The 26,309-nt window shown below is 40.2% G+C and overlaps 1 protein-coding gene across 1 annotated transcript; it reads right to left on the reverse strand.

Moving 5' to 3' along the window:
- Positions 1-16,098: 16,098 nt before the first annotated feature.
- Positions 16,099-23,629, reverse strand: LOC118100151 (urotensin-2 receptor). The gene is made up of 3 exons (XM_035144913.2): positions 22,936-23,629; positions 21,074-21,789; positions 16,099-17,618 (listed from the first exon to the last, which is right to left on the reverse strand). Exons 2-3 carry the CDS (start codon positions 21,785-21,787, stop codon positions 17,241-17,243), a joined length of 1,092 nt encoding a protein of 363 aa, XP_035000804.1. The 5' UTR covers positions 21,788-21,789; positions 22,936-23,629; the 3' UTR covers positions 16,099-17,240.
- Between the last annotated feature and the right edge of the window lie 2,680 nt (positions 23,630-26,309).

Below are 26,309 nucleotides of genomic sequence, written 5' to 3' on the forward strand. Positions count from 1 at the left end.
TCATGTCTTAAAGTATTTTTTTGATAAGGTTTCTTTTAGATTTAGAATAGTGGTGATCATACCCTCCATCCAACTTTGAAATCAACCACACTGTATATATTATACTGTATCGACTCATGATTGCCTCCCTGTATGGGAGCCTGGTGATTGTAATGATGCCCGGATTTCACAGTGGGAGGCTTTCTGCAGTGAAATCAGGCCAGCACTGCACACAATAGTAACAAAGAGCACCACTTTATATTTTGCTATTCACTTTCAAAATTCATTTTCCAATTTACATGATAACCTATCTTTTCAATTTCATGTCTACATATTAGATTTGCCATTTTATTACCTGTGCCGTCAGTTTTCATTTTATCTCTCACGTGATTATGAGCGGAACATCTCGGCTAAGCTGCTCAAAAGAGAAGCTCATGCCTGAAATCCCTGTTTGAATCCCCAGATTTAAAAAACAACAAAGGCCTCTCGGATGTGGAGCACCATGTTGCTTGCATGATCAGCAAATACTACACAATGATACTGGGTCAGCATGGCTTGATAGTATTCCTGTGCTACAGCTCCAGCACTCCCATGCCTCAAGGTTTCCTCAACTGCAAGGACCGATGGCTGCTAGTGCCAATGATAGGGTAAACTTCAAGATGTCCGTGTATTGGTTTTATTAAAAGCAGATTAAACAGTGCAAAGAGTCAATGTTATACACTCAATGACAACTACACGTTTCCCTGGTGATGGATCACTTGATCCCTTTATTTGCTGACTTAAGGTGACAAAAGAAGGGCGATGCTATATTTGTAGGCACATCGCTAAACTAAAGGATTACAGGGGGATGGTCCAAGTTTGGATAGACACATGATGTGATGGAGGTCGATTAGGCCGGGGGTGAAAAAGGACACGGAGCACAGATGCAAAAAATATAAGAAAGCAGATTTACAGGGCAACTTACTCTCGTGAGTCAGGGACTGTCTGTAAATTATTAGGGAGATACGGGGGATTTCTGACTCTTCTCTACATGAAAACCACTTGATCGCCAAGACATGGAGCCCAACAGAATCAACCATCACATGTGGCTGCAGAGGGTGCTGCTGCTCGGTAAAAGTTACACAGTGTTGCTTTAACTCGGAAAGTTATCAGGAGTTGTCAAAGCAAGGAACCTATTTAATGTAATAATGTCTAAGTCATCCAGTCCTTAGTTATGCTCAAGAACATAGTTTGTCTTTATTTTACAGTACTTTAGCCGTCCATATACTATGTGTATATGTGGTGTAAGTATTTGAAAGATAGAGAGAAAGAGTTAAATTCTGCTTACAGGCCGATGTGTGAGCACACGACCACACTTCTTAAATCAACTTTACATCACTGCTATGATTTATTGCACCAGATTATCCCCATGTAGCAGCGCAGACCCCAGCAAACAGCCACACACAAACAAATGCAGATACATCGTGGTTTACTCTAGTGGAAGCTCTATTTGGAACCCTGTTCAACCTTCGTTAAGCAAGAGGACACGATTTCAAACGTGAAGTGGAGCTTCTTGGTTTCCCTGTTCAACCTGTCCTTGATTCAGCCGGATTGATTTTCTGTGTTTAAACAGGGAGATGGACACACAAGACACAGACAGACAGAAAACAGAAACAGTAAATCGGGATTCAGAGCAGCCTCAACAGTGGACGACAAGAAAGGGAACAGGGAGCATTTTGCTTCAGGTCGGTTTTAAATAATGAATCCTCCTCATTTGGAGCTTCCCTGGTCTCAGACAGAGGATCAAACATGCTCCTGCAGCCAGGAAAAAGGCTGTCGCTGAGGGATCCAGGTGTCGGGTCTTAACCCCGCCTGGCCTCAGGGATGTCATTACAGCAGAATGCACGAGGATTCAGACGAATCCTCCTCCATGATAAATATTTAATCCGTCGTGACGTGCTTCCAGTGGAACTTTAAAATCTTGGACTTGTACCGAACAATGTGATATCTTATGGACAAGCAGACAAGTCTCCCTGAGAAGTTGTCCTATCCGCACTTTCAAGGACAACAGGATGCTTTTTACAGCTTGTTGACCTTTCACATCAGGCAAGGCATTAGCATAACCAGTGATATCAATAATGACTGAATTCCCATAGGGTTACAGATTCCTGATATAGCTAAAAGGGGCAATTCAATTACTTGGAGCCACAATTTATGTTCTGAATTGAGCCCTTTTTTTTGCCCATAATGTATTTTACCTGAAAAGGGCTCAGTCATATTATTAAATAATCCCCACTTCACTACCAAACCAATAACAAACACTCAGTAATATATAATATGGTACTTTTTGCATCATCTGAGCATACGGACATGAGACCCAAGATCCAGTGTGACTGACACATATCTGGAGATATAATTATCTCCCGTGTCCATTATAAATAAGCAAATCTGCTTAGAAATCATAGAAAATAGGTGCCTGAGAATCATCATGTTTCCTTATCTGCATAATCCAGTGATCGCTGTCTGTACCTCCAATGACACACTGCAAACAGGAGCTGCTCAAAGCCAATGCTGCTCGACTTTTAACAATCTTTTGAATTTTACAAAAATCAAATAAATACAAGCTATGAAATGTCCTGAAAGTGGTACACAAGCCCTGGATACAACATTCATGTATAGTTATTATAGAATTTTGAAATGAACTATGGAGCATGAATTCAACACAGGAAACACTCTTGAATACCTTTTTTCCTCTGTGGTGGCATTAGCCTTTTTCTTTGGATTAATGAAGTGTTATCTCATCTCATATGTCACCATGGTGACTGGCTATGGTACAAACGTATGACAATATTATTTCCTTTTATAAAGAAATGTAATACATTTTTTGGTAGGTTAGGCTTCTCAGAGGTGCTTTAAATCAGCATGTGAGTGATACTATGCCTGTTGCTTCCTCTGGTGGTGTAACTGAGTTAGGTGTAAGAATATAAGAAGGACATAAATGGAAGATGAGTTTAGAACTTTATAATTTAAGCTGTAGCTGGATATAGACAACCATGATGTAAGTAATATCACAGTCATGAAAAACGCTGATTCACTCTATCCACATTCTGTTTGGGTCAGTGAATTGGGAGAGAAGAGGTGACCGGCCATAACAAATTTTAACTGTCAGAGCGACTCTACTTTTGCTCAGTCAATAGAACTCAGCTGATCTTAAGAGTATTGCCCCTTTCACAAGGTCAGTGTCCGTGCAGAGCACCAGCCGGCACACGGAAAACTGATGGCTCTGCAGTTCTATTTACTGCAGTTATGAGACGCAGTAATAATTCACATTGATTGACTCGCTGCAGCGAGAATCCTCACACTTCAACACACAAACTGTGCAAAGGAGAGGAACAGAAACTGTTAAGATGCTAATTTTCTATCGCGGTTCATGGCATTATTTACACGGAGCTGTGCCGTCCTCCTCTGTGAAAACACAAACATTTCCATTATTACTGGAGAACAGGGACATAAAGGGAAACAGCTGGAGGGGAAGACTGTGATAACACAAGCCAGCTGCAGGATGTAGAGGTGTTCAAGACAGTAGACAGTGATTAAACCTGAATTGAGCACAGGACTGAGTGTTCATGTCACGGTGCTGCCTGCATACGTGTCGTAATGTACTCCTTGTCCAGGTTGCCAAACTGTGTGCAGATGCCAGACACTTTTTCCAGGGTCAGAGGATAAGTATTTACAACCATGTGGACCTGAGGACTATAAACACACACAGCTGCCCTATAGGTCAGTCACATTGTTCAGCACACACAAACACACACACATCAATTCTTTAACAATCTTAATTCATATTCTGCTTAGCTTCACCTCTCAAACATCTCCTAAGCTCATCTACCATATATACAGCGCGTCGGCTTTTCTATTATTCACCGACACAGAACCTCAATCTATTTTCTTTTCATCCCACTGAATCTATTTTTTGCCTCCTCCATTCCTTCTGCATCCTTCTTTGTCATGACAGGACCGCAGAACAAAAAAAAAAAAGGGTGGACGACAATTCTCACATGTCCTCATCTTTCTATTAAAATGTAACTTATTCTCATCCTCCTATCATTCCTCTCCTCAGCCTTATCTCTGCTTCCCCGAGCTCGGAATCTTCAGAGAATTACACCTCAAGAAGTGCTCATGGGCATGTAGAAATTATGCATCAGCCATGAGAACCAGGGCTTCAAGTGCTAATAAATGGTTCATATCACTTTAGCCACATGTCCATAAGCAGTCTTTTTTTCCCCTAATAAAAAATGTTACCTTCAGTGTTGGGTTGTCATTCTGTTCCCATGCCATCACACCGCAGTGGTTTTCCAGCAAGATTCATTACAGTCGTGACACAGCCGGCTGGGTTCAGTGTTTATACCCCTACTGTAAAACTAGATTACCAACTGGGCAAATTTAACAGCTCCCCGTTGGCCCCCAAACACACAAGGTATTGGATTACTATAATATACTATATAGTACACTATATATCCTTCAGTGTCCATGAATTGTATGTAATTTAAAGAGATTTGTCAAGATTTTATACCACAAACTACAAAATATAAGTATGATAGGTCCGGCTTAAGTTCCTAATATGATTCGTTCTTGTAAAATATTTGTTTCAACCTTTTTTCAACCAACTCTGGCAACACAGTGTATTATGGGACAAGCAGCACCTCCAGTCTCCTAAACAGGGGGGAGCCGGAGGGGCAGCCAGCAGAAAGACAATGAAATAATCTCAAAGAGACACAACGACCATGAGGAGAAACTGTAGAGATACAAAGTAGAGATACAAATAAAACGCATAAACCAAAAAAAAGAGATAGAAATTCAAAACATTTTGGCAAAATTACTATAGGACATTAAATGTAAATTCGGTATTTAATTGCTTTTTCACATATTCAACTTTTGGAATAAAAATAAAAACCGAAGCTGATGAGTAATGGCAGCATGAGGAAGTCTCACAAGATAATGTACCCATCGGCGCCAGCTGTTGTTTGTTTCTGTTGTTAATCAGTGTATTTAAACATGCTAACACGCTTAACATGGTGGATGTGGGAAACCTGCTAAACATCAGCATGTGCCCTGTAATCAGCATTAAGCTCTAAGGAACAACCGTGCCTGTGTGAAGCATCAGAAACAATCGTGCTTAAAATGGAATTGTAAGTAATAACTGTTTTTACTGCAAATAAATAGTTCTGTTTGTAGGTTCAAAAACTGCCCTAAGAGACCACTATAAAGTTAGCTCCGATAACCAACAAAAACAAAAACAGCCTAATAACAGGAAAACAAACAGCCTATTAAGGTGCCTGAAAAACCTTTCTTCTAAATTCTTGTTTTGTCACCGAACCACCTGCAGTGGTTCACTTAGTCTTATTTGTATACTTTGCATTTCAATTCAGCAACAAGGAAATACCTCATTGTAGCCAAGAATTAGATATTGTGGAAACTAAATGCAGACTGCAGCCACCAGTGAGAAAGTAAAGATTTATTGAGGAGGAGCTGAAGGTCCTGGCAGACGCAGGCTGATGGCAAAGAGGGAATGGCAGTTTGCAGGATGGAGCCAAGGGAGGCTGAGCTATGAGCGGGACTGGATGACTGGCCAGTCAGCGGGGGACTGAGCAGAGCAGGGAACAAAGCCTAAGACGGACTAATGAGGCTGGAAGTTGAGTCGTAAATGTGCGACTTTTAATATTAGAAATTCTTAGTTTTTTCTTTCTTCTCCTTCCTTGCCTCGGCCGTTTTTTAAAAACAAGCATTGGAAATCATTTATTTAAAATTGAACTTCGGAAGGATTAAGGAGAATCAAATGGGGGTTTTTTTCCCCACCAGAAATTCCTGAGCGTTCCTGAGTCTTTATATAGGACACATACTATGTACTCAGAATGGCTGCAACTGATAGAAAAAAGACCTAAGTTAAGAAACAACTAATTATTTGAACTAACTTTACATATAGTTGAGACAAATAACTCAAGATGTCTGACACAAAAATCCAGATAGTGTTCTGGCACAGGGCTTTGTTGATGTCTGGGTGCGTGGGCAAGTTACAGAACTGCCATGTGTTGCCTGCACTGTAACTGATGGGAAGTTGGGGGCGACATGACACACTGTCAGCAGACAGGGTGGGAGGTAGATGAACGAGTAGGGGCCCAATATTTTTCTTTTGCCTGCCAGCCGATCCATCCAGAGGTCACTGGGGAAGGGGTCTGTGCTGGATCTACAACCAGCTGGCAGAAAATTGCAGTGTGAGTCTCTGAGCTGTGACATCTTAGCTATCATTTAAATGTCAAACGTGCAGCTCTTGTCACGAAATGCTGAATTATTTCAAGGCTGGAGTGCTCACAGCAAAAAAAGAAAAAGTGAAAAGCTTTCACTCGCTGGAGGTTCCTATCATCACTTCCCTGCCTGCTTTTTTTGCTAAACTCTACACAAACTCATTTAATCTTACCTTATGTGAGCTGTCTCATGGGAATAAGGGAAAGAAAAGTAAATGTTCCGTGTTTCATCAGCTTAAGAGATTTCTAAGCGCAGGTTGGAACATTAACGTTAACCCAGGTAAGATAAAAGGTACACTCCATCAATCCCAGTCTATACAATCTTGTAGAACAGCAGTGGGGGGTGAGTCAAGGTGCTTATTGATCACAATGGAGACTCTCCCAGGCAATGTAGCCTATAGCTATTACACACAAAGCCTCCTCATCAGCCTCCTCATCTCTGATGGAAGGAGAACAGCGATTCCTGTTTCCAATTCCCAAAATGAGCCGAGTCAATGCAATCAGCTTTCGGATATATGGCTGGAAGATCAATACTCCTTTTACCATCATGACAGATAGAAAAGAGGGTGACCTTTACAGAGGTGACCTCGCAGTCCAACGGGCCGCTGCGAGCTCTTTGTGAAAAGGGCAATAAGAAGATAACCAACTTAATGAGTCCTCCATCAATATTTCTATAGCGTAAAGTCAGAAACAGGCTGTGACGGATGAGGATGGCTTGAAAGTAGCGCTGACATGTGCAGCTCGAGACATGGGATTAAAGCAATTATAATTAAAGATGAAGGGAATAATTTTTCATAGCCAACTCTAATAGTGGTCAAGGCTTCCCCCGTTTAATCTTTATGGACTTTATGGGGCAGGATTTGTGTGTCTCTGCTTGTAGACACTTTACAAATCTCTATGATTTGATAGCCTGCATGATTAATGCCAACAATCTACCCTCTATACTTCTTCGATAATCTTTTAACTTTGACATTTAACTTTATAATGACTTGAACAAGACCAAGGGCTGGAAGCCATAGGGTTAGGGCAAATCAACGCTGCTATGTTTACACAGAGTATAACACTGAGGATTCTGGAAACGCTGCCAGCCCCCTTTTAATTTGAAAACTCCAGGGTTGTGTTGTAGTCTGGACGGGCAAGATCAAAGACATTTGACTTCCGGATTAATTCTTCAGTCATGACTTCACAACCAGCAGTGATGGCAAAATGTTAGTGAAACACTTACTGTCAGTAACAGTTTCACTGCATTGTTTGTCCAAGAAAGTAAATACCTCATCTTACTTTTCACTAATCCACCAAATTTTTGCATTTGCTTTATGTAATGTGTCTTGGATTGGAGTTATTACTAATGCATAACGTTCGTGTGGACGGAGATCAGTATTAGTGCCTGTAGCCTGCACTTAAGGACTGGAGCTTGAGCCAAAACCTTAACATTAGCAGGCTAACGTGCTCAAATGACAATACATGCTGATGTTTTGCAAGTATAATGTTGAGTGTGTTCACCTTCTTAATTTAGCAAGGTAAGCATGCTAAGATTTGCTAATAAGCACGAAACACAAACCTTATACATACCTACTCTTTTTTGGCACACAAAAATAGTTAATACTACCTTTTATTTTTTTACAAACAATTTAGACATTTTATAAATTTTTGGACATGCAAAGGTCAACTGCAGATTGAGAATGGTGAAGATTTTGATATATTATATTAAGGAAAAAACAATTAAGATCAAAAATTGAACTTGCAAATTGAAAAATTTGAAAAAAATAAAGTCAGAGGCTCCTCTAACAAGTTATATTCCCCCATGGGGGCTGGTGATTGACTTTGTGGCTGGCCTTGTGTGTGTGGTGTTGTGTATAGGTCGTGACTCTTAGACCAACCTCCGAGACTTAGTAATGGGAAATATCAGCCTGGATGTGATATAATGAGAACCCCCTTTTAAAAAAATGTTTTATTCATTTCCTATTCTGTCTATGATAATACTATACTGATTGTTACCCTTTATTTGTATTCCTCTGGTCTACTTGTAATCAACACTGAAGCAGGAGATGGGTTTATGTGGCCTCCTTGTTAAATTTGGTTATGAAAGTGTTTGATTGCTACTTGTATGATGTCGTACCATTTCACCTGAATCAAAAAACTGAAACATTACATTAATAATTGGACTTGAAAGAAAATGCTATCAAAGAAAAAGATGGTTGTTATATTAATATCGTCTTTGCTTGTAATGTTTGTGTCCACTAAAAGGATTCTTTATAGGAGGTGATTTGGATGCACCTTTAAGACACACACGCTTGCTTGCTTGCTTGCTTGCTTCCTTCCTTCCACCAGTTAAAATAAAAACCATCAAAAATGACAGGTCACATCAGCTCTTGTTAAATAATTTATATTTTGAGTCTGAATTGATAACAGGGTAAAACTCCTACGTCACAAGTGGACCGTTTCTGAATTCCAACAACTCAGTCACGTGATTCATCTTCAGCTCATCGCCTGACATCAGTTTCAGGCATAGCGTAATTGTGACTGGAAATTAGACTCTGAATGGTCATGAAATGTGTGTTGCATGATGGATATGTGAAAAAACAGATACAAAAATGTATAACAATTAATGAGCGATTTGAAAACATCTAACAATTTTACAAACACTGAAGAATTGTTATTTTATATACAGATTTTTTACTTCAACTTCATAGATCTGATCATGTTTACACTGGAAATCCTCCCTTTTACACAAATGGCCCAAAAATATTTTGTATATTGTTCTTTTGTTTTATTTATGTTATTTTAAATGGCACTTACGTATAGCACTTTGTCGTTTGGCATTCTTGAAGAAATTGTACTTTCTTGATTCTTGTTGTTCTGGGTTTGTACCCTCATGGTTGAATGCACTTATTGTAAGTTGCTTTGGATAAAAGCGTCAGCTAAATGAAGTGTAATGTAATGTATATACGTTATACATATGGATCAGAGACTTTTCTCTCTGCCTCCAGCTCCACACAGGTCTATAAGTGCTTGGTGCAGTAAAGTGCAGGTGGAAAACATGGTGGGACATTAAGTGAATTCACCTTTGTAGATAAAATAGCTCTTACCTGTAGTAGATGTAAATATGGTATGTGGTTTAGATGAGCTGCTGGGTTTGTTTAGAATTGTGCCTTTAGAATTGTGTTTTCCATAGCCACCAATTATTCCTATATACACACTGTAAGACTGCATTTAAAGAAATGAAGACTACTGTATATATGGATGTACTAGAGGTTTTATTGAAGTGTTTTGTCTATTCTCTTGTATGAATTATTGACCTTCTGACGCAGAGAGAAATATTATTCTAAAATCTCTATTTATTCAAATCCCCACTTCCTTTGCTGAGTAATTTCCTCTCACTAGCTGAGAGGAAAGGGGAAACCACTTTCATATGTCTCTCCAACACTGAAAATTCAAGATGTATTACTTTGTATGTTTTTGAACATGCTACAGGCAGTGGAGGTGACTCATAATCATACAGGCACAGTGTGTTTCTTTTGCCCAGACACTGTTCGTGTGAGCTTTTTACTGTAGTTACTTTATTCCAGACTACAAAATTGCCACTCATGGGAAAAGGCAATACAACTTAAACAATGTCTTCAGCCGCTCTTATCCTCGTCAATTACTTGGTGACACTTGAACGGCAATATTTCAGGGTAATCTCAGTCCTGAGGCTGTGGGAATATTCATTCTTTATATGTATGGAATAATTAAACTAGTCAAAGGGGACATCGACTTGCTGCTGCGGTGAATGTTAAACCACAGCTCTATAAAACTGCTATACACGGACATATACCACTTGTTTTCCACATAAACAGCTAAAAATGCCTCCTTCCTACCATTTCCTGTGCCTGCTGGCTGCTTCCTCGTCTGACCCTGCGCCGCCGTAAGCACATGATGGTGTCAGCGTGCGTTGGGAGCTGAGGGCACTTTCACAAGGCCTGCCAGGCAGCCGTCACTGCAGACGCAGGAGTTTAGCCTGCAACCTTTTATTGAGGAAACATTTAGTAGCCATTTCAGAATCTTCTCTTTTCCCCCCCAAAAAAATCCACTGAGGGCAATAAAAGACATGTGGATCCCATAAAACAAATAAAAAAGAAAAATCAAGGTGTAAGTTTTAAATCGTTTTAAGAGAGATATATATTGCTCCCTTTTCATGATCTCAGTTTTCCAACAGCTCACTTATTCCTAAACTATTTCAAACATACTGTGCTAAAGAGTCTCCAAGCCAGCGCAGAGCCAAGTGTGAGGTGGCCTATAGGAAGGGAAGGGAAGCTGTGACTATAAAACGATGGAGAAATTAAAAACACACAAAATGTCAGAGCAGAATAGATACGTTTTAACCTGGGTTTATACTTTTTATTATAGTCATCTCAATATTCATCTATAATCTTGTCATTGCAGACAAGTTGTTACGGCATCATGCTCAAAGAATCTGGTTGGATCTGAGCTTCTGTTCCTCGCAGTTGAATTTCCACAGCAGGATGATATGAAATCAATCCCCGCTCTCTGTATGATATTACAACTACTTTTTTAATTTATCCTCTCGCAGCAGGAGGATTTTCCAGCTGGTGGGTCGCCAACTTTGTGATAGCAGTAAAATAGCTTTGTTATTCTTCTGGGCACAATAACTGTTTATATGTCCTTATAATTAAAAAGCTCATTCTGTATATTGTTATTGGTAAAATAAAAGAGCATTGGGATGTTTTCCTACTGGTTGGGTTGGATCAAACTTCATCGGGGGCAGACTGAGATCGCTTGGCAGAGAGACAGGGCCGAACAACAACCTTCAGACTGATGCTGCATTTTCAGTTTGTATGAGACAGTCATTTTAGAAAATATAATCAAAAATGTATTCATTAATCCTGTATATTCAATTCAAAGAGTAATTAGATAACTCGGCCGCAAAAGGGGGTTGAATTACCTGCATTATATGCTTGGTAACATATGTGTTGTTGTGTTTTTCTGCCCAGTTCAGTCAATGGTGCATTTAAATGCTGCCTCTGTCCTATTTACTAGTTTCAGACAAACTGATTTTTTATTTCCCACCCACAGCCAACGTTGTTTACATAGCAAATGCACCCACACCAAACTTTAATAGTAAATGGTCTGTATTTATATAGCGCAGATGTCTGCTCCCTCCCGAGCCACAGCCGTATTATAAAGCTATATTACATAAAACTTCTTCATTGCATTTCTCTGGGTTTGAACGTTGGTTCAAACAGGATGTTGCAATTTCTTTGCCTTTTAACTGCGTCATAAGCACCCGCTGCTTTGTCCTGTTTCTGTTTTAACTTTTGGGGCAAACAACATGAGAAAGGGAAAACACATCGCAGGCCAGCAAGCAGTCAGCTGTCAGCTGTCAGCTGTTTTTATTCTTCCACAGTTTGTGTTGGCATCTCATAATGGATCTTGCGTTCTGTCTCTGAAGCTCAAGAAGATTGTGGTACAAAAAAATGGTGGTAAAGACAACAACTCCCATGATGCCACGCTGCTTCACGAAGTCATCAAGATAGATCTTTTGTCATTGTTTTCATTGAGAGACCCCTAGCGGCCAAAGTTACATTTTGTATATATGTATTGCCCATGAACATGTTGATCTTAAAATGATCTGTGATCAGGCCAAAAATCTCCATCCACACAACTTTCATCTTATAAAGCATCTCCGTCCAGATCAGAATACAAAAATGACTACGGACACTCCAACAACCATGCCTGGCTAGTGGGTGGCAATAAAATCGACATCAATGATGTGTCAAATACCAGAGAACAAAGCTGTGTCCAAGTAATATTGGGCGAGGCAGACGTCTGTGAATGTGATGCACTGATGCTAAATTTAGCTGCAGAATTAGACCCAGCAGTGTCAACCAAACGTAGAGAAGCTGGGGTATAGCCACGTTGTTGTTTCTGGCACATGCTTCTGAAACAGGGCAATGTGCGAAGTACGCCGTGATGTCATTCCCAAAATGCTCCTTTTAACATGTACACACAAACACACAGAAACCCTTTGAAGGGTGTTTGTAAAACTCTGTTTTAGTGACTTAAAATGTCTTTGCATGTGGACGAGAGGCCAAAAACGCAGAGAAAGCGGTTTGTTTCATTTCACATTTTAATTCGCATTAGTGTGGAAAGGGCGTAAAAATCTAAAGGTAATTCCTTACACTACTCGTTACTGAAAAAAAATGTGTAAAGTTGACTGGCTCCGATATAAAGTTAGCTTTGGATGGTCAGTAAATGCTTTCAAACTCGAGCGCTGCTTCTTGTTAAAGCACAATGTCTTGTTTCTATAACACGTGCTCAATAAAAAGTAGAAGACATGTTGACCAAACAAAATCAACGTGAGAAACATTGTCATTGTACTTTTGATGTGAATTAGTAAATTAATGTCAGTTATTTTTTACTCAATTAGAAACCATTTGCATTATATTCTTGATGAACACGGCTACACTGTACGTCGCTGACCAACACTTGAAAAATAAAGGTTGTCGATGAAACACACACTATGCGCTGGACTGAGTTTGGCAGCGGTGTTGGTGATGTGTATCGGAGACACTCCTGCCTCTGTGTCTCCATGTGTGTCTCCATGTGTGCTGGCGCAAATATGGAGCCATATTCTCTGCCCCTGTGAATTATGGGAGGTGTCACTCAGCGCATTGTATTCCAAGGCAGACAGTGGTAATATATGACTCGCTGCTACTCTCTGTGCAAACAGCCTGGACATACACCACCCTGTGATCAAGGGTAAAGCACTACCAATACAGCTGAAGCTCTGTGCAAAGTTATGAACGGGATTGGATTTTTATTATTCTCTTGTGGGATGAATTGGAATGAAAAATGTTGTTATAGTGGAAAATAAAATTGTCTAGATTGATTTAATAGTTTAGGAGGAAAGAAAGTAAACACACTAGCAATACTGTTTTGGCACACGTACTTGCTCTTGGACACATTTTAGAAATTGTCAAAGAATTATTTTGGTCTGTAATTGCTTCACCTCTCAATGGTCAAGTATAATTTAGCGAATTTACAAATCACAATCAGTTTCAGATTCATAAAATATTGTATCGCTGGTAGAATGAACATTTCTTTGAGGATCCTATTGCACCCAACCCACTGTTTAACAAGCTGGTCACCTTTAACAGGCCAATTGAATCCTTATTTCAATAAACCATAAAAAAAAACAATGGTAGGATATCGAATAGTTCTCAGCACTGTAACATCTGGAAATATTTCTTTTTTTGTTTTTTTTTAAGGTGAGAGAACCTGATATGTGTTAATTTTGTTGCTGGCGTGCTCCCGCCGAGCTGAGATTCTTTGTGAGGGAACAAATAAATACAAATCAGATGACAAGAGGTGTCACAATAGGAAATGGCGTTCTCCTGCTGCTTTCGATCAATCTGCCTTTTCATCTAAAAGGCGCACATGAATGGATTGCTGAACCAGTGCACATCAGGGACTTCGGCAATCACAGTCAGATAAGAACATTGCTAAACCGAGCACTTAATTTGTCAGCACTATAATTTCCAAACTCTCATCGTCCAAAAATGTCCGTCAATAAACTATGTGCATGTTGCTACACTGCTCCGCTGCTTGACTTACCCTCGATGCTTCTGTTGTCCTGTTATATTTGTTACCTCTGTCAATGAGGATATGTTTTCACCCCTATCCATTTTTTGTTGGTTGGTTTGTTCATAAGCAAGATTACACAAAAACTGCAAAACCGATTTCCACGGAATTTGGTGGAAGGATGACGTATGGGTCAGGGAAGGATCAGTTCAATTTTGTGAGAGGATCTGTATCAGGGGGCGGACATTGGGAGGAGGTGGTTGTTTTTAAACATTTTCATCTTTTTCCCAGGGAAATGCTTTAAGGATCTTGATGAAAAATATAAGGAATGTTTAGGGAACTAATATCTATGAGTGTGTGTAATTTGGTGCAGCCTGATTGACTTTAATGGGACTGTTGGGCCTGGTGGAGGCATGTGCTCTACTGAGTGCTGTTCTAGTTTTTAGTTTGTCCATTTTGGTCATATCATGGTCTGTTTCTGTTTTATTTTGCTGACTATGTCTGTGTTCTGCTCTGCATTTATTGTAATTGACATATTTTACATTTTAATTATTGTATTAAACATGTTTCTTGATTTTAGCTCCGCCAAGCATACACCTGGCCTGTGCTTACAGTTGAAAAATCCCCTTTTAGGCTGATTATGACATATTGATGTGTATTGATGTACAATTTCCCTGAGAAATAAATACTCAAAGTAAACTGCAGTAAACTTCCAGTCTGGATTTAGTTATGTTCCACATTGTAAAAATATTTAGCTAGATATTAGTTGAGCAGATGTTGGCATCTGAAGAAGAACTATGGATCAAATGTGTTGTGTCTCTCAGCTGGCTTCTAACTATATGTTATTTATACGGCTATGCTACCAAACTGGGTGGCAAGTGTGTGTGTGTGTGTCCTGTCACCCAACCCGCCCTTCACCCTTCACCCTACTCTTCTCCCTCCCTCCCTCCCCATCTGCTCCACTATGATTTAGTGCTGTAAGTTTCTCTGCAAAGAAAATTTGTGACCAACATCGAATGTGTGAGATGTATGTGTGAGTTATGCAGACTGTCACACATACATAAATATACCCCAAAAAAATGATATTGCAAAAAGTGGGACACCTGGTGATGATATATTGCTGAGAAATATTCAAACTTGATACAGGTTCCAAAAAAGAGCCATGGATCAGTCCTTGAAGTTTAAAGAAACAGGGTTATTGAAAGTGTAACTCAGTCAGTGAAAGACCGAAATAAGAAAGAATCATGTGGGGAAAAAAAAAAATCACATTGTAATATGAACAGAAAAAAAAAAACTTAAGACGGGTCCTTGATGTGATATCAAATAAAATAAATGGAGAATATTTTAGGCATAAGGTACATTTATAGCTCGCTTCAGGAAAGTCCAATAGAGGTAATACACAACATAATTGAGAGTAAAGCTAGAAAAAGGATTTGCTAAATAATTGCAAATTATGATACTTTGCATGTAGAATGAAGCGCCCCATGAATAATGCATTTTCTTATCTTTGTAAATAGTAATCTTCTGAAATGTGTACCCAGAGAAAAATCATTCAACAAGACAGAAGATGCACTTAAACAAGTAATTGATGCATTGAGGTCCTTAATGATTTGAGAAAAATTCATTTTCTAGGAATTGAACAAGAGGTCAATGCTTATAATGTAATATTGTAAATATTTTCAAAATGTTTGTCATGAATTAATTAAACAAAATAATGCAATCTCTCGTTGCTGAGGTTCCCCCTTTGTTGTATTTTTATTATAGAAAAAAAAGAGTGAGAAAACATTAACTGTTATGGCTATTTCAAGACCACTTATCCATAACTTTTAGCCACATATTCCAACCATTTATGCATGACTTGCAGGGGTTTTCTTTTGAATCATTTAAACTTCTCTGCTCGCTTCTTATTTGAACTCTTTCTCACACTCTGTCGTTAACGGCTGACTAAACTGATATTTAAGCTGATGTGCAACATTCAGACACTCAGAATCCTCATCGCAAAGCTTTTACTGTAATGAAACATTTAACTGGTACATTTCAACAACTCATTAGATATTTACACTTGACAAGAACCGAGCTTTGTGGCAGTCTATTGTATTAAAATTGACAGGATATCTGCCTTTTTTTTAATATAATGATTCCTCAAAAACATATTTTGTCACAGGCCTATCATGTTATCTATTTTTGTTGGATGACATACTGTTTCAGAAATTATGGCGAGAAACCATTATCATTTATAGACCATTTTATGCCACAGATATAATAATATAATAGCAAAATAATGCAAGTACAGCCTTTTAAAGAGCAATGACATTTTTATTCTTAAGAATATTCATTCTGACATTTGAAATGGAATAAGAAATATTTAAACATTCTAAATAAATAAAACGTTTACCTGCTCAGTAAACGGGATGAGAGGACCCTCCGGCAGCCATGATCCTTAAGCAGTGGCAGTAATAATGATTTTGAGTCACATATATTTATACAAAACGCTTTTTTTTATATATTTAGTATATCATTTTTCTTCAAAACCACATTTTGTCATATTAGCTACAGGCAGACAGCATAACCACACAACAGCTAAGACTTTGTTTTTGGTGTTTTGAAACGTATATATAACAACACTTCAACTGATGCAATTTTGATATGATAGAAATTGTAAATGTTTCAGCCACCTACTGTTCTGGGCCTCAAAGAAGACTATTCAATGAAATCCCTGAAAAGTCAGTAAGTGGAGCTTCAATCAACTTATACAGTGTTATATGTGCCAGTATGAACGCAGATAGAAGATATGTAATTTCTTATTAACAAGTTTAATGGATATGTGTATGGAAATGTTTTGCCTCTCTACATGTAAGTGGAAACTCTATGACCCGCCCTTATGCAATAGGAGTTTGACTTATTCATGCTTTGTGCCACTTGACAAAGTACATACATCTCAGAAACCCAATGGCACAAAAATGCAATTTCCTTTCCGAACCTTCAAAATGTCCCACGCTTGTGAATATTTATTATTTTTGAACACGTTTCGCAAAGCTCGCCCAGTTTCATACATAAACATCAAGAGGCACTTGTCCCACGTGTTACAATGCACACCAGGAAGTTAGAATCCTAAACAGACCTGTTTTCAGGGAGCCAGAAATCAATGCCATCTGTCGTCACATAACCCAACACAATCAGGCCTTCCTCTGATAGAAACCTCTAACACATCTGCCAAGCCTACAATATCACTGGCTCATCGGCTTCTGATGCATAATTGTTAGTATAAGGATGGAAAAATACAGGAAATTGGTGCAGAACTAAGGTATGTTTCAGGAAATACTCAGGATGAATTCTTAAAATTTTCGCATGACCTCAGAAAATCTCAAATGTCAGTGAGTGAAAGCTGCTCCTACCTCACAAACTGCTGTTATGAGCTCGCAGGGAGGCTGTATGTGAGAGCATGAAGCTCTCAGTACACTGCTGACTGCTGGAAGATGGCGACCTGCGAGGAGAGCGCTGAAAACGGCTCCTCCGGTTGAAGTAGCTGCCGGCCGTCCAGGAGCGCTTGTGCTTCCTCAGGTACTCCTTGTAGTTCTTGGTGAGCAGCGTGTAGAGGAAAGGGTTAATGCAACTGTTAGAGTACGTCAGACACGTGGTCAGGTAGTTGATGTTGCGTTTGGCTTTGGTGGAGAGGGTCAGTGACGGGTGGAACTGACCCAGCAGCTGCCAGATCCAGAATGGCAGGAAGCATGCCCAGAAGAGAAGGACGATGGTGAAGATCAGGTACAGAACCTTTAGGGAGAAAGAACCAGAGGGTGGAACCATTAATGAAACTGCTTAGTACGGGGTGCTAGGGCGCAACCCCTCCAACATCCTGAGAACAAAAAAGCCTACTTAAAACATGTTAAACATAATTTAATTAGATAGTAATATTTTACTTTTACAATTATCCCGGTAGACTGGAAGCTCCACTGAATAGATTTGTTTTCAAATTGTATTTGGTTAATTTCTGTCTAACGAATGTAAGTGCTTAAAGTTTTGGCAACCACTGGACCTGAGGCTGCTCATTAATTAAGTGTTGCCCGATTTTCCACAGGGTGCAGCTCTCTGCGCCCCAGACACTCCCACTTGTATTTACAGCCAATTGGGATTGATTTGTTTTTTATAATCTAATGACCCTCCATGCCATCTCAGGTACATTCGCCGTCAGTGAGTTTTCTTCCTCTGCGAGCTGATCGTCAAAGATAAGGCGACTTTAAGTGGAACCTGCGGAAAACTCAGCCGCAGGAATCTTATCTCGCCATGAGCGTGGATTTGGGAGGGGGAGAGGGACCATCGACCCGGTCATATTCTTGGAAACAGAGGTCAGGAAAGCACAAATTAAGAGACTTAAGAGTCTGTAATGGCTAAAGTGTTTTCAATGTACAAAAGGCAGATGATTTGGGGTTTCATGATTGAATTAAACATGATGGGATAGCAGGTAGGACATATAATTGGATCAGAGACTTTTTATTTGATAGGTTTATTCAAGCAAGGATTGGGAAAGCATTATCAGGAAGGTATATGGTGGAAAATGGTACGAAAAATCCTCGTTTCTGACCAGCTTCGAATGAGCGGCTGACATGCTGACCCCCTTCCTATTAACCATTATAAATATAGCCGAGAGCTTAATTCACCTTTACATTTGAGGTAATAGTATAAAGAGCAAAAAGAATGTGTTCTTGAACCAGGACAGTATGCCCGTTTATTTTTTCCCAACTAGTCAACACTTCGATCCCAAAACAGAACTGCTTATAATGACCGGACATCTTCCACAATAAGGCAACTAAATAAAAAAAACTTCCAGAAATAATTTTTAAATAGCCAAACGTTGCACTATAAAATCTAACTGGATAGTAATAAATATTTTAGTTAATTCGATATATTATTAGCTATATATTGGTTGCCATATCGTTTTCCTTCTATAGTACTGATAATCGTGAAAACCTTGAAAACACTAACATTTCCTAATCATGGCACCAAAATGTTATATTGTGACATCCCTAGCTTGGAGCAGTATAAAAGTAGCGAGAGACATGTCATTAAGTCAGAAAAGTCATATCTCTACTGTCCTGTTGTCAGTAACAACACCTTGGCTGTTCCTCTCAGTTTCTACTGATTTTAAGTTTGGTTTGGACTTCATGTTTCCTCACGTGTTTTAAGTGATCAGTAAAGAGGCTGCAAAGCAACACTTTCGTCTCTGGCTGTGTGTGGGAGACCCTGGTGGCATGGTCAATTGCCACAGACATACTAGACTCTATGATACACTGCACTTCATAAACAGGATTATGTGAATCCTGCGAAATACATGTAATGCTTCACTGCAATAAGTATGTTAGAGAACGAGAAAAGCTAAAGAGGGAAATTGCAAAGCATGGAGGAGAAGAACTGAGATTGATAAATAGTATTTACCATTGGAATAGGGAGTATGCTCCTTTATCCGAGGGGGGACAGAAGAATATAATATGGCCTAGATAACTCAGATTTACGCGCCAACACTGCAGGTTGCCCCCTACCAGTAGACCAAACAAAGAATCAAATCAAATATCAAGGGTAATAAGAGATACAGTACCGAATAGGGAATAGGAAGTAGGATATTGAAACACACAGTGGACGGCGGTATATGTGCTTTGAAGTTGGTTGCCACCCGCCAATAAACTGAATGGAAAAGAAGTATTATTATTATGAAAATGTATTTACTTTTACCTTATTTACTTATAGAGTTGTACATTCATTGTAGATTTCATGAACTAATCGGAACTAAGACTTGTATTTACAATTGCCAGCACTAGCTACTGGTCAAATGCAACAAATAACACCGCCTTCTATGTTTAACATATCATAACCTCAGTGCTGTGGACATACATGGAATTTTCCCAGGTCTTTATGTTTGTTACTCATACGCTGCAATTTCTTGGTAAGCGGTATCTTATTGTCAGCAAATCCGGTTGAACCTTTTCAGATCTCTGATATCTGGCTCTAGTTAGGGGTTAAGCCACCCGACCAGTCAGTGCTATGCACACCAATGGTGCATTATCAAACTCACATGATGACAGCAATGGACTCTACGTAACACACAGCACAGGATAAATTATTCCTGTAGCAAGAAGCGATGCTCTTAAGAGTTGGACAGCCTGCATTTTCTTTAGCTCCAAGGTACAAGTGAACCCTATGGATATCCGTTTAATGCAACTGCAGAGCAGCATTCGCCACATTGTTCATCGCATTGATCAGACGAAACTGACCGGCTTTAAGCCCTGGTATGAAGAAAACTGGAAATGTTTTTGTCTCAGCATGAGCAAAGAGCAAATAGCAAGAGGAGAATGGAAAATACAAAACCGACAACAACAGGGAGAGGATTGATAATGGAACCCTTCTAGCAGAGAGCCAAAAGGATGCTGTGACGCTCACACACTTTAATAGCACCTGTTTTTATTAGAAATGATGACAGGGTTGTTGGCAAAACTAGGCCCAAGCAGAAGCACATGCAATAACTCTAAGAAAGGATGTCACAAACCCATGAGCTACAGGATAGGCCCCCGCCCTAAGGAGTCATACACTTTCCATAAGGTGAGCAACTGAGTCAGCCTTCGTGAGACAAATGTCTGTGGGGGTTTGTACAGCGTCACTAAAAACCTCCTACAAATATATTAGGTTTGACTTGATGGATGTGTTTGGATCCATCTCCCGCTGAGATCCAGAGAGGGTAAGATGTGGAGGAAGAGGTCAAGTGGGATGCTGCCCACAAATAACAAACAACAACAGGGTTCCAGACAGGTTTGGAGTGAATATCCTACTTATACATATGTAACACAGTGGTGAGTTTGCGATGGTTGGACGGGTAAAATAATATGTTGAACTTTCATACAGGAGAATGTTTATTTCCTCTTTTGTGCCAATTTTTTTGGTTTCATTCTTAAGTCTTCTTTAGTCTTAATTCCTTTTTACACAAACCATCCTCTTTCACTAACCCTAACCAAGTTCTCATTTTGCCTAAACCTATATCTTAACAACCTTGGTATCAGGCCAGGAAACTTTTAATGGTCGTAGTGGTTTCGGAACACATGATGTCATCGTTCTGTATCAAGGGTATCTACAAATACATAAATGGCTTCTTTGAAAATGAGTGGGAAATAAAGTGACCATTATAAAGTGTGTAAATTATGTCCACTTATATCTCAAAATACACTATATTGTGATGCACTCACCTTTTGGTTGGGTAGTTTCTTGGTCTGTTTGAAGGTCTCTGTCTGTGAAACCCAATACGTGCGCGCAAGCTGGGTGTAGAGGTAGCCAATGATCAGTCCCGGAGCGACGATGCTTGTGCAAAACAGGACGGAGATGTAGGCCTTGTAGGAGAGTGGGGACAAGGTGGGCTGACACATGGCTTTCTTGCCCACTGTCATTAGCTGAATGCTCACGATCATTGGTAGGGCCAGGATTAGAGAAGCTACCCACACCAGCAGAGCGATGGCCTTCCGGTAACTTTTAGACCGCTTGACCGTGTCGAGCGGCTTGAGCACTGCGAAGTAGCGTTCTGTGCTCATGATCGTCAGTGTGAAGATGCTGGCATGCATGGTCAGGAAGTCCATGCTGATCAGAATGCGACACCCGGTGTTCCCGAAGTACCACCCCTTCAGGAAGTGCGTGCAGACCACGAAGGGAATGGTGAGAAGATACAGCAGATCTGCCAAAGCTAAATTAATGATGTAAATGTACATAGAGGCTGAAGTCCTCATGGAGTGGCACATGACCACTAGGGTGTAGATGTTCCCTGACACTCCAACGAGGCACATGATGGAGAGAATGGTGCCAATGGTAAAGGTGGCTGCTGCGTCCTCATGTGAGTTCAGAGGGGGGTCGGTGGCATTGGCGCCCCTTTCAACGAGGACTCCGACAGGCTCCATTGACACTGTGGTCATCTCTGGATGGTTGAGAACAGAAATGTTAGTGGTGAACGTGGTGACATTGCAGAAAAATACCGATTTGGTTATCAGCTCGTCTTTTAAATTGGACTAGTCCTTCAACTTTTATTTCACTTGAGTTAATCTTGCATATATGGGTAATATTATAGGCGGAGCAACTAAGGTGTACTAGCATGTTTGTCTTTAATCATATTCTGCATTTGTGAGAGATGGAGCCTTTAGGGAAGACATTAATCTGCTTGCTTTCAATGCAAAGCTCCATCAGACTCCATCAGGACTGATCGTTTGCAGAATCATTGTCTGTCAGTTGAAGAACCTTGCATGATGGCAGAGGTCTACACCTGATGACCAGCTCACTCATATTGAGCATTAAATCCTTAATTTCATGACTCAGAGAGCAGCTGTGCAAAACAAATCTTCCAGCTCATGCAAAATTCAATGTAATGTTTTATTTAGAATAATATAAAACACCACAAAGTACAAGTTCCCAGATTATTCATGAAATGGGATGTTGGACAAGTCATTAAACAGTAAGTGTCTAACCTCAGAGTTTCAAATGGCGTATGACACAGGGTGCCACAGTTTGATTCAAATACAGGTCTGCATAGCATTTACAACACAAAAAAAATACTGAAACAAAACAGAAAGAGATATTCTGAAGCTTGTGATTGCTTAATGCTGAAAAATGTTGTCAACAAATTTGTGGTTTAGATATAGTTGATGTTCTAAGCATTATTATTACGTCAGCAGAATGTCTAAGGGGGTTGATGACGAAATGCACCGTCACTCTGTGAGAGTACACAGGCAGAATGGTGCAAGTTATTGTGATGCACGCAAAGTTGATGCAACTGTTCGAGGAACACAGGGAACTGCTTAGTCTGCTTAATCAGTCACAATTTGTCCACAAGCTGCTAAGACAGAAATCCCTAAAAAAAGTACAGTCTTCCTTTGCAACTTCAGTTGTTTCCAAATCATCAAGGGCAGAGATGAAATTCGATGAGGTTAATATCACATTACAGCTCTTGCCAATAGACCTGTCTGGTATGCTCAGATAAGCCCAACACCCCCCTATGCATGTCATATATTTATGTGAACAATTACACCTCTATCTGGGCATGCATTAGAATCAGAACATATGGTCTTACCTGGGCTGCCTGGGCAAACAGAAGGGTTCACAACTCAGCTGCACTTCCATCAGCCATGATTTGTCTCACTTTGCTCCTCCAAACTTCACACTTACTGCAAATATTTCACACTCCATAAAAGTAACAAGAGACTCTGCAGAGTATCTCAGAGGGGAAACAGGCAGGTGGAACCAAAGGCGAAGAAAAGAAATCTATATCCAGGAGTCTCGAGGGGGAGAAGATAACCAATATGAGACGTCCACTACAACAGAAATCCTTCCTTTGTTGAGTACAACAGTGAATAAACCTGTCCAAAGTGTCTGGATTCAAGAGAAAGGTGCACTCTTCACAACCTTAAAGTTCCCTTCCATTCCCTCCACCCTTTGTGCACCTCGGTAGCATCCAGACACTGGATGTCAGCTGTGACATCGGCAGCTGAGAAATTTAATTCAGAAGAGAGAGAGAGAGAGAGAGAGAGAAAAAAAAACAAGAGGACATCAATGAAATGATGATGAGAAGTGAGGCTCACACTGAGCTACAGCTGCTAACGGAGAATCCCCCCCTTTGACTGAGTGAGTAAGAGAGTGCTGGTGGTAGAGAGGGTAGAGCAAGAAAGGAGAGAGGGAGACAGAGGGCTAGAGGGAGAGAGAGAGCGGGAGAGGAGTGCACTGCTGCTGAGGCACTCTCGATCTGAAAACCAAAGTGGGAGGGGGAAGTCGGAGAGAACGGGTAAGGGGGAAATATGTTTAGCTCGCGCTCTGTCTTTAACCCCTGTGCCATCTATTTCCATGCATGCGTGTGCCACAAACTGATATGCAACACTGACCCCACTGCCACAAACAGACACGCGGTATAAATCAAAAAGACAGCTAACTCTTCCCATTCTGTCCAGCGCGGGATATCCAGTATCCATTATTGTAAATGGCACCAGAGTCAATGTCACCTACCGCTGCAGCTTTCCTCCTGAGCACAGTCATCAAACATCATCTGCTGCAGGGGGCTGATCCACGCTCAACAATGTCTTTGGCCTTCAATTTCTGCTCCAACAGGAACACAATGCATTCATGAAGTTGTTTACTGGAATGGAGGCTTTCCTGTAAGTGCTCTTCCTGCCTTTTCAAATGAAAAATCTACAGAAATATCTTTACCTGTGTGTGTGTGTGTGTAGCCTTATCTAACCCTCAAGGTGCTTTACAGCACAAGACACATTCACCCACTCACACACATTTGTACAAGGCTCATATGCTGGGCGTTTTCTATCACACACTGTCAACAGCTGGCAATTTGTTTCGGTATCTTGCCCAAGGACTCTTTGGCATGTGGCACGAAGGAGCCAGGGATCAAACCAGCGACATTGTGTTTAGTGGACGACCCGCTCAACTCCCTGAGCCCCAGCCACCAATCAATTGATGTGTCTACTGATTTCAATTTTATTTCTCATGGCTTTTAAGTGGGTTCACACTGAGGATGAAGTGAATTTCAGTGGCACGAATTTTGCATATCAAGCTAATGTTAAGAAATGTGCAGATGTGGACAGATGCAAATTGATGCTGGGCAACCTGAGGTGAAATATCATACATATGATTATAAAGGTTTGAGTTAAGATAGTCTTGTTACTCCCCTCTTTACTCATAAATGTTGCTCTTTTATTTATCTATTGCACTTCTAATGCCTCAGTTGTGCCTCTAAGGCTTCTTACTTTTTTTTTACCCCCTGTTAAAATTGTTTTGGTTTTCAAATTGGTTAAATTGTTTTTCTTCACTCGAGCGGAGGGTTAAGTGCAGGATGTCGCACCTTCTACAGATTGTTAAGGCCTATGTGACAAACTGTTATTTGTGAATATGGAGCCATACAAATAAAATTTGATCAAATCCAATTTTGATTCTATCCAAGACCAGCAATTTGTTGAAGCTATAGTTTTGAAGACAGAACTCAGGAAATTACAGCTGCAGTGATTTATAAAGAACACACCAACTTTTCAAATCATACAATTTATACTGGTTCACATTCTTAATCTGCACCATTAAGATTTTTTTAGTATCAGCACCTAAAGAAAAGAGAGTGGTCTGGAGGGGAATAGCATAAAGTACCTGCTAACTTTTAGGGCGAGACTGACTCGTGGAACAGATCTGCAACACATGGCTGGTCAGTGTTTCCACCGAGCTGCAGATACCATGTGGACAGAGGTTCACTGCTGTCAAATGTGTGCAAAGAAGAATGTGCTTCAAATTCAGTCTGACACAAGTTTAGAAGAAAGTAACAAACTTATGGTGCAGCCTCTTGTTATAAAGACTTTAAACTCCGTGTTTTCCAGTTGTTTTTAACTGCTTGTGTGGTATTAGAATGAATGAAACTTTAAAATGAGCTAAATATTCTTAATCGTCATCATCACTGACCCCTAACCCAGTCGCAACATGATGAATGAGTCTCCCCTCTTCTCAGCTCCCAAGAACTACCAGCAACAAATTCTGACAGCCCATTTCAAGGTTTATTAAAACTCTTTTTGCTTCAGGGTGGGCCAACAGCAAAACAACAAAGAAAAACAACCTCAAGGCAAGCAACCTAAACTAACCTACTAAAATTAAAGAAAAAAAAACACACTAACCTAACTCCTAATCCAAAAACAGAAGAAAACAAGGGTTAAACAAAAATGCTAACCACCCCTACAAACAGATCTTAAGACACTTTACAAGACACAATTCTGGTCGGCAGTGGCAAGAGAAGAGACCACAGGAGCTGGGGGGAAGCCGGCCTCTTAACCTGCAAAGCTTGGAGGCTGGAACCAATCAGCTCCCTGGATACGAACCTACAAACTCTCAGTCAATCATCCACTCAGTCGGCCGTTGAGCCAAACACACCTGCAACACATCACACACAAGCGCCACAGCAGAGAGAAAGGGACAGAGATCCACAACACAGACACAGCAGATTAAAGTGCATACACCAATGCACATCTCACACGACCTCAAACCAAGCTGATGTGATAACTCTACTGCAAATAGTTGTGATGCTGACCTGAAGCCATTTTCAGACCTGAAAGTCTGTGTTACATTCGTTTACGTTTAATCCACTTAGTTTTGGACTCATATTCAGGGAGGGGACTTGAGACTTTGGTGTTCTGTGTCCACCCTGTTGTCATCACCTGCACTTGACATTGATTGGATTGAAGACGAGTGTTTGTCTGATGTCGGCATGTTCTCAATTCAGCTGATAGAATTCTCTCTCTCTCTGAATGGAGGAAATGAAAGAAGCCGTTCGCCTCACTATTTTTTGTCTCTGTAATATAATTTTGTTATTACTACAAGCACAAAGAACATCCTTGTGATCCAAACATTATATCGTCAAAGCAATCCTGGGAGCCGCTTCCGCTGCTTTCTTCTTCTTCTTCTTCTATT

This window comes from Hippoglossus stenolepis, chromosome 21 (assembly GCF_022539355.2).
Source record: "Hippoglossus stenolepis isolate QCI-W04-F060 chromosome 21, HSTE1.2, whole genome shotgun sequence".
NCBI lineage: Eukaryota > Metazoa > Chordata > Actinopteri > Pleuronectiformes > Pleuronectidae > Hippoglossus > Hippoglossus stenolepis.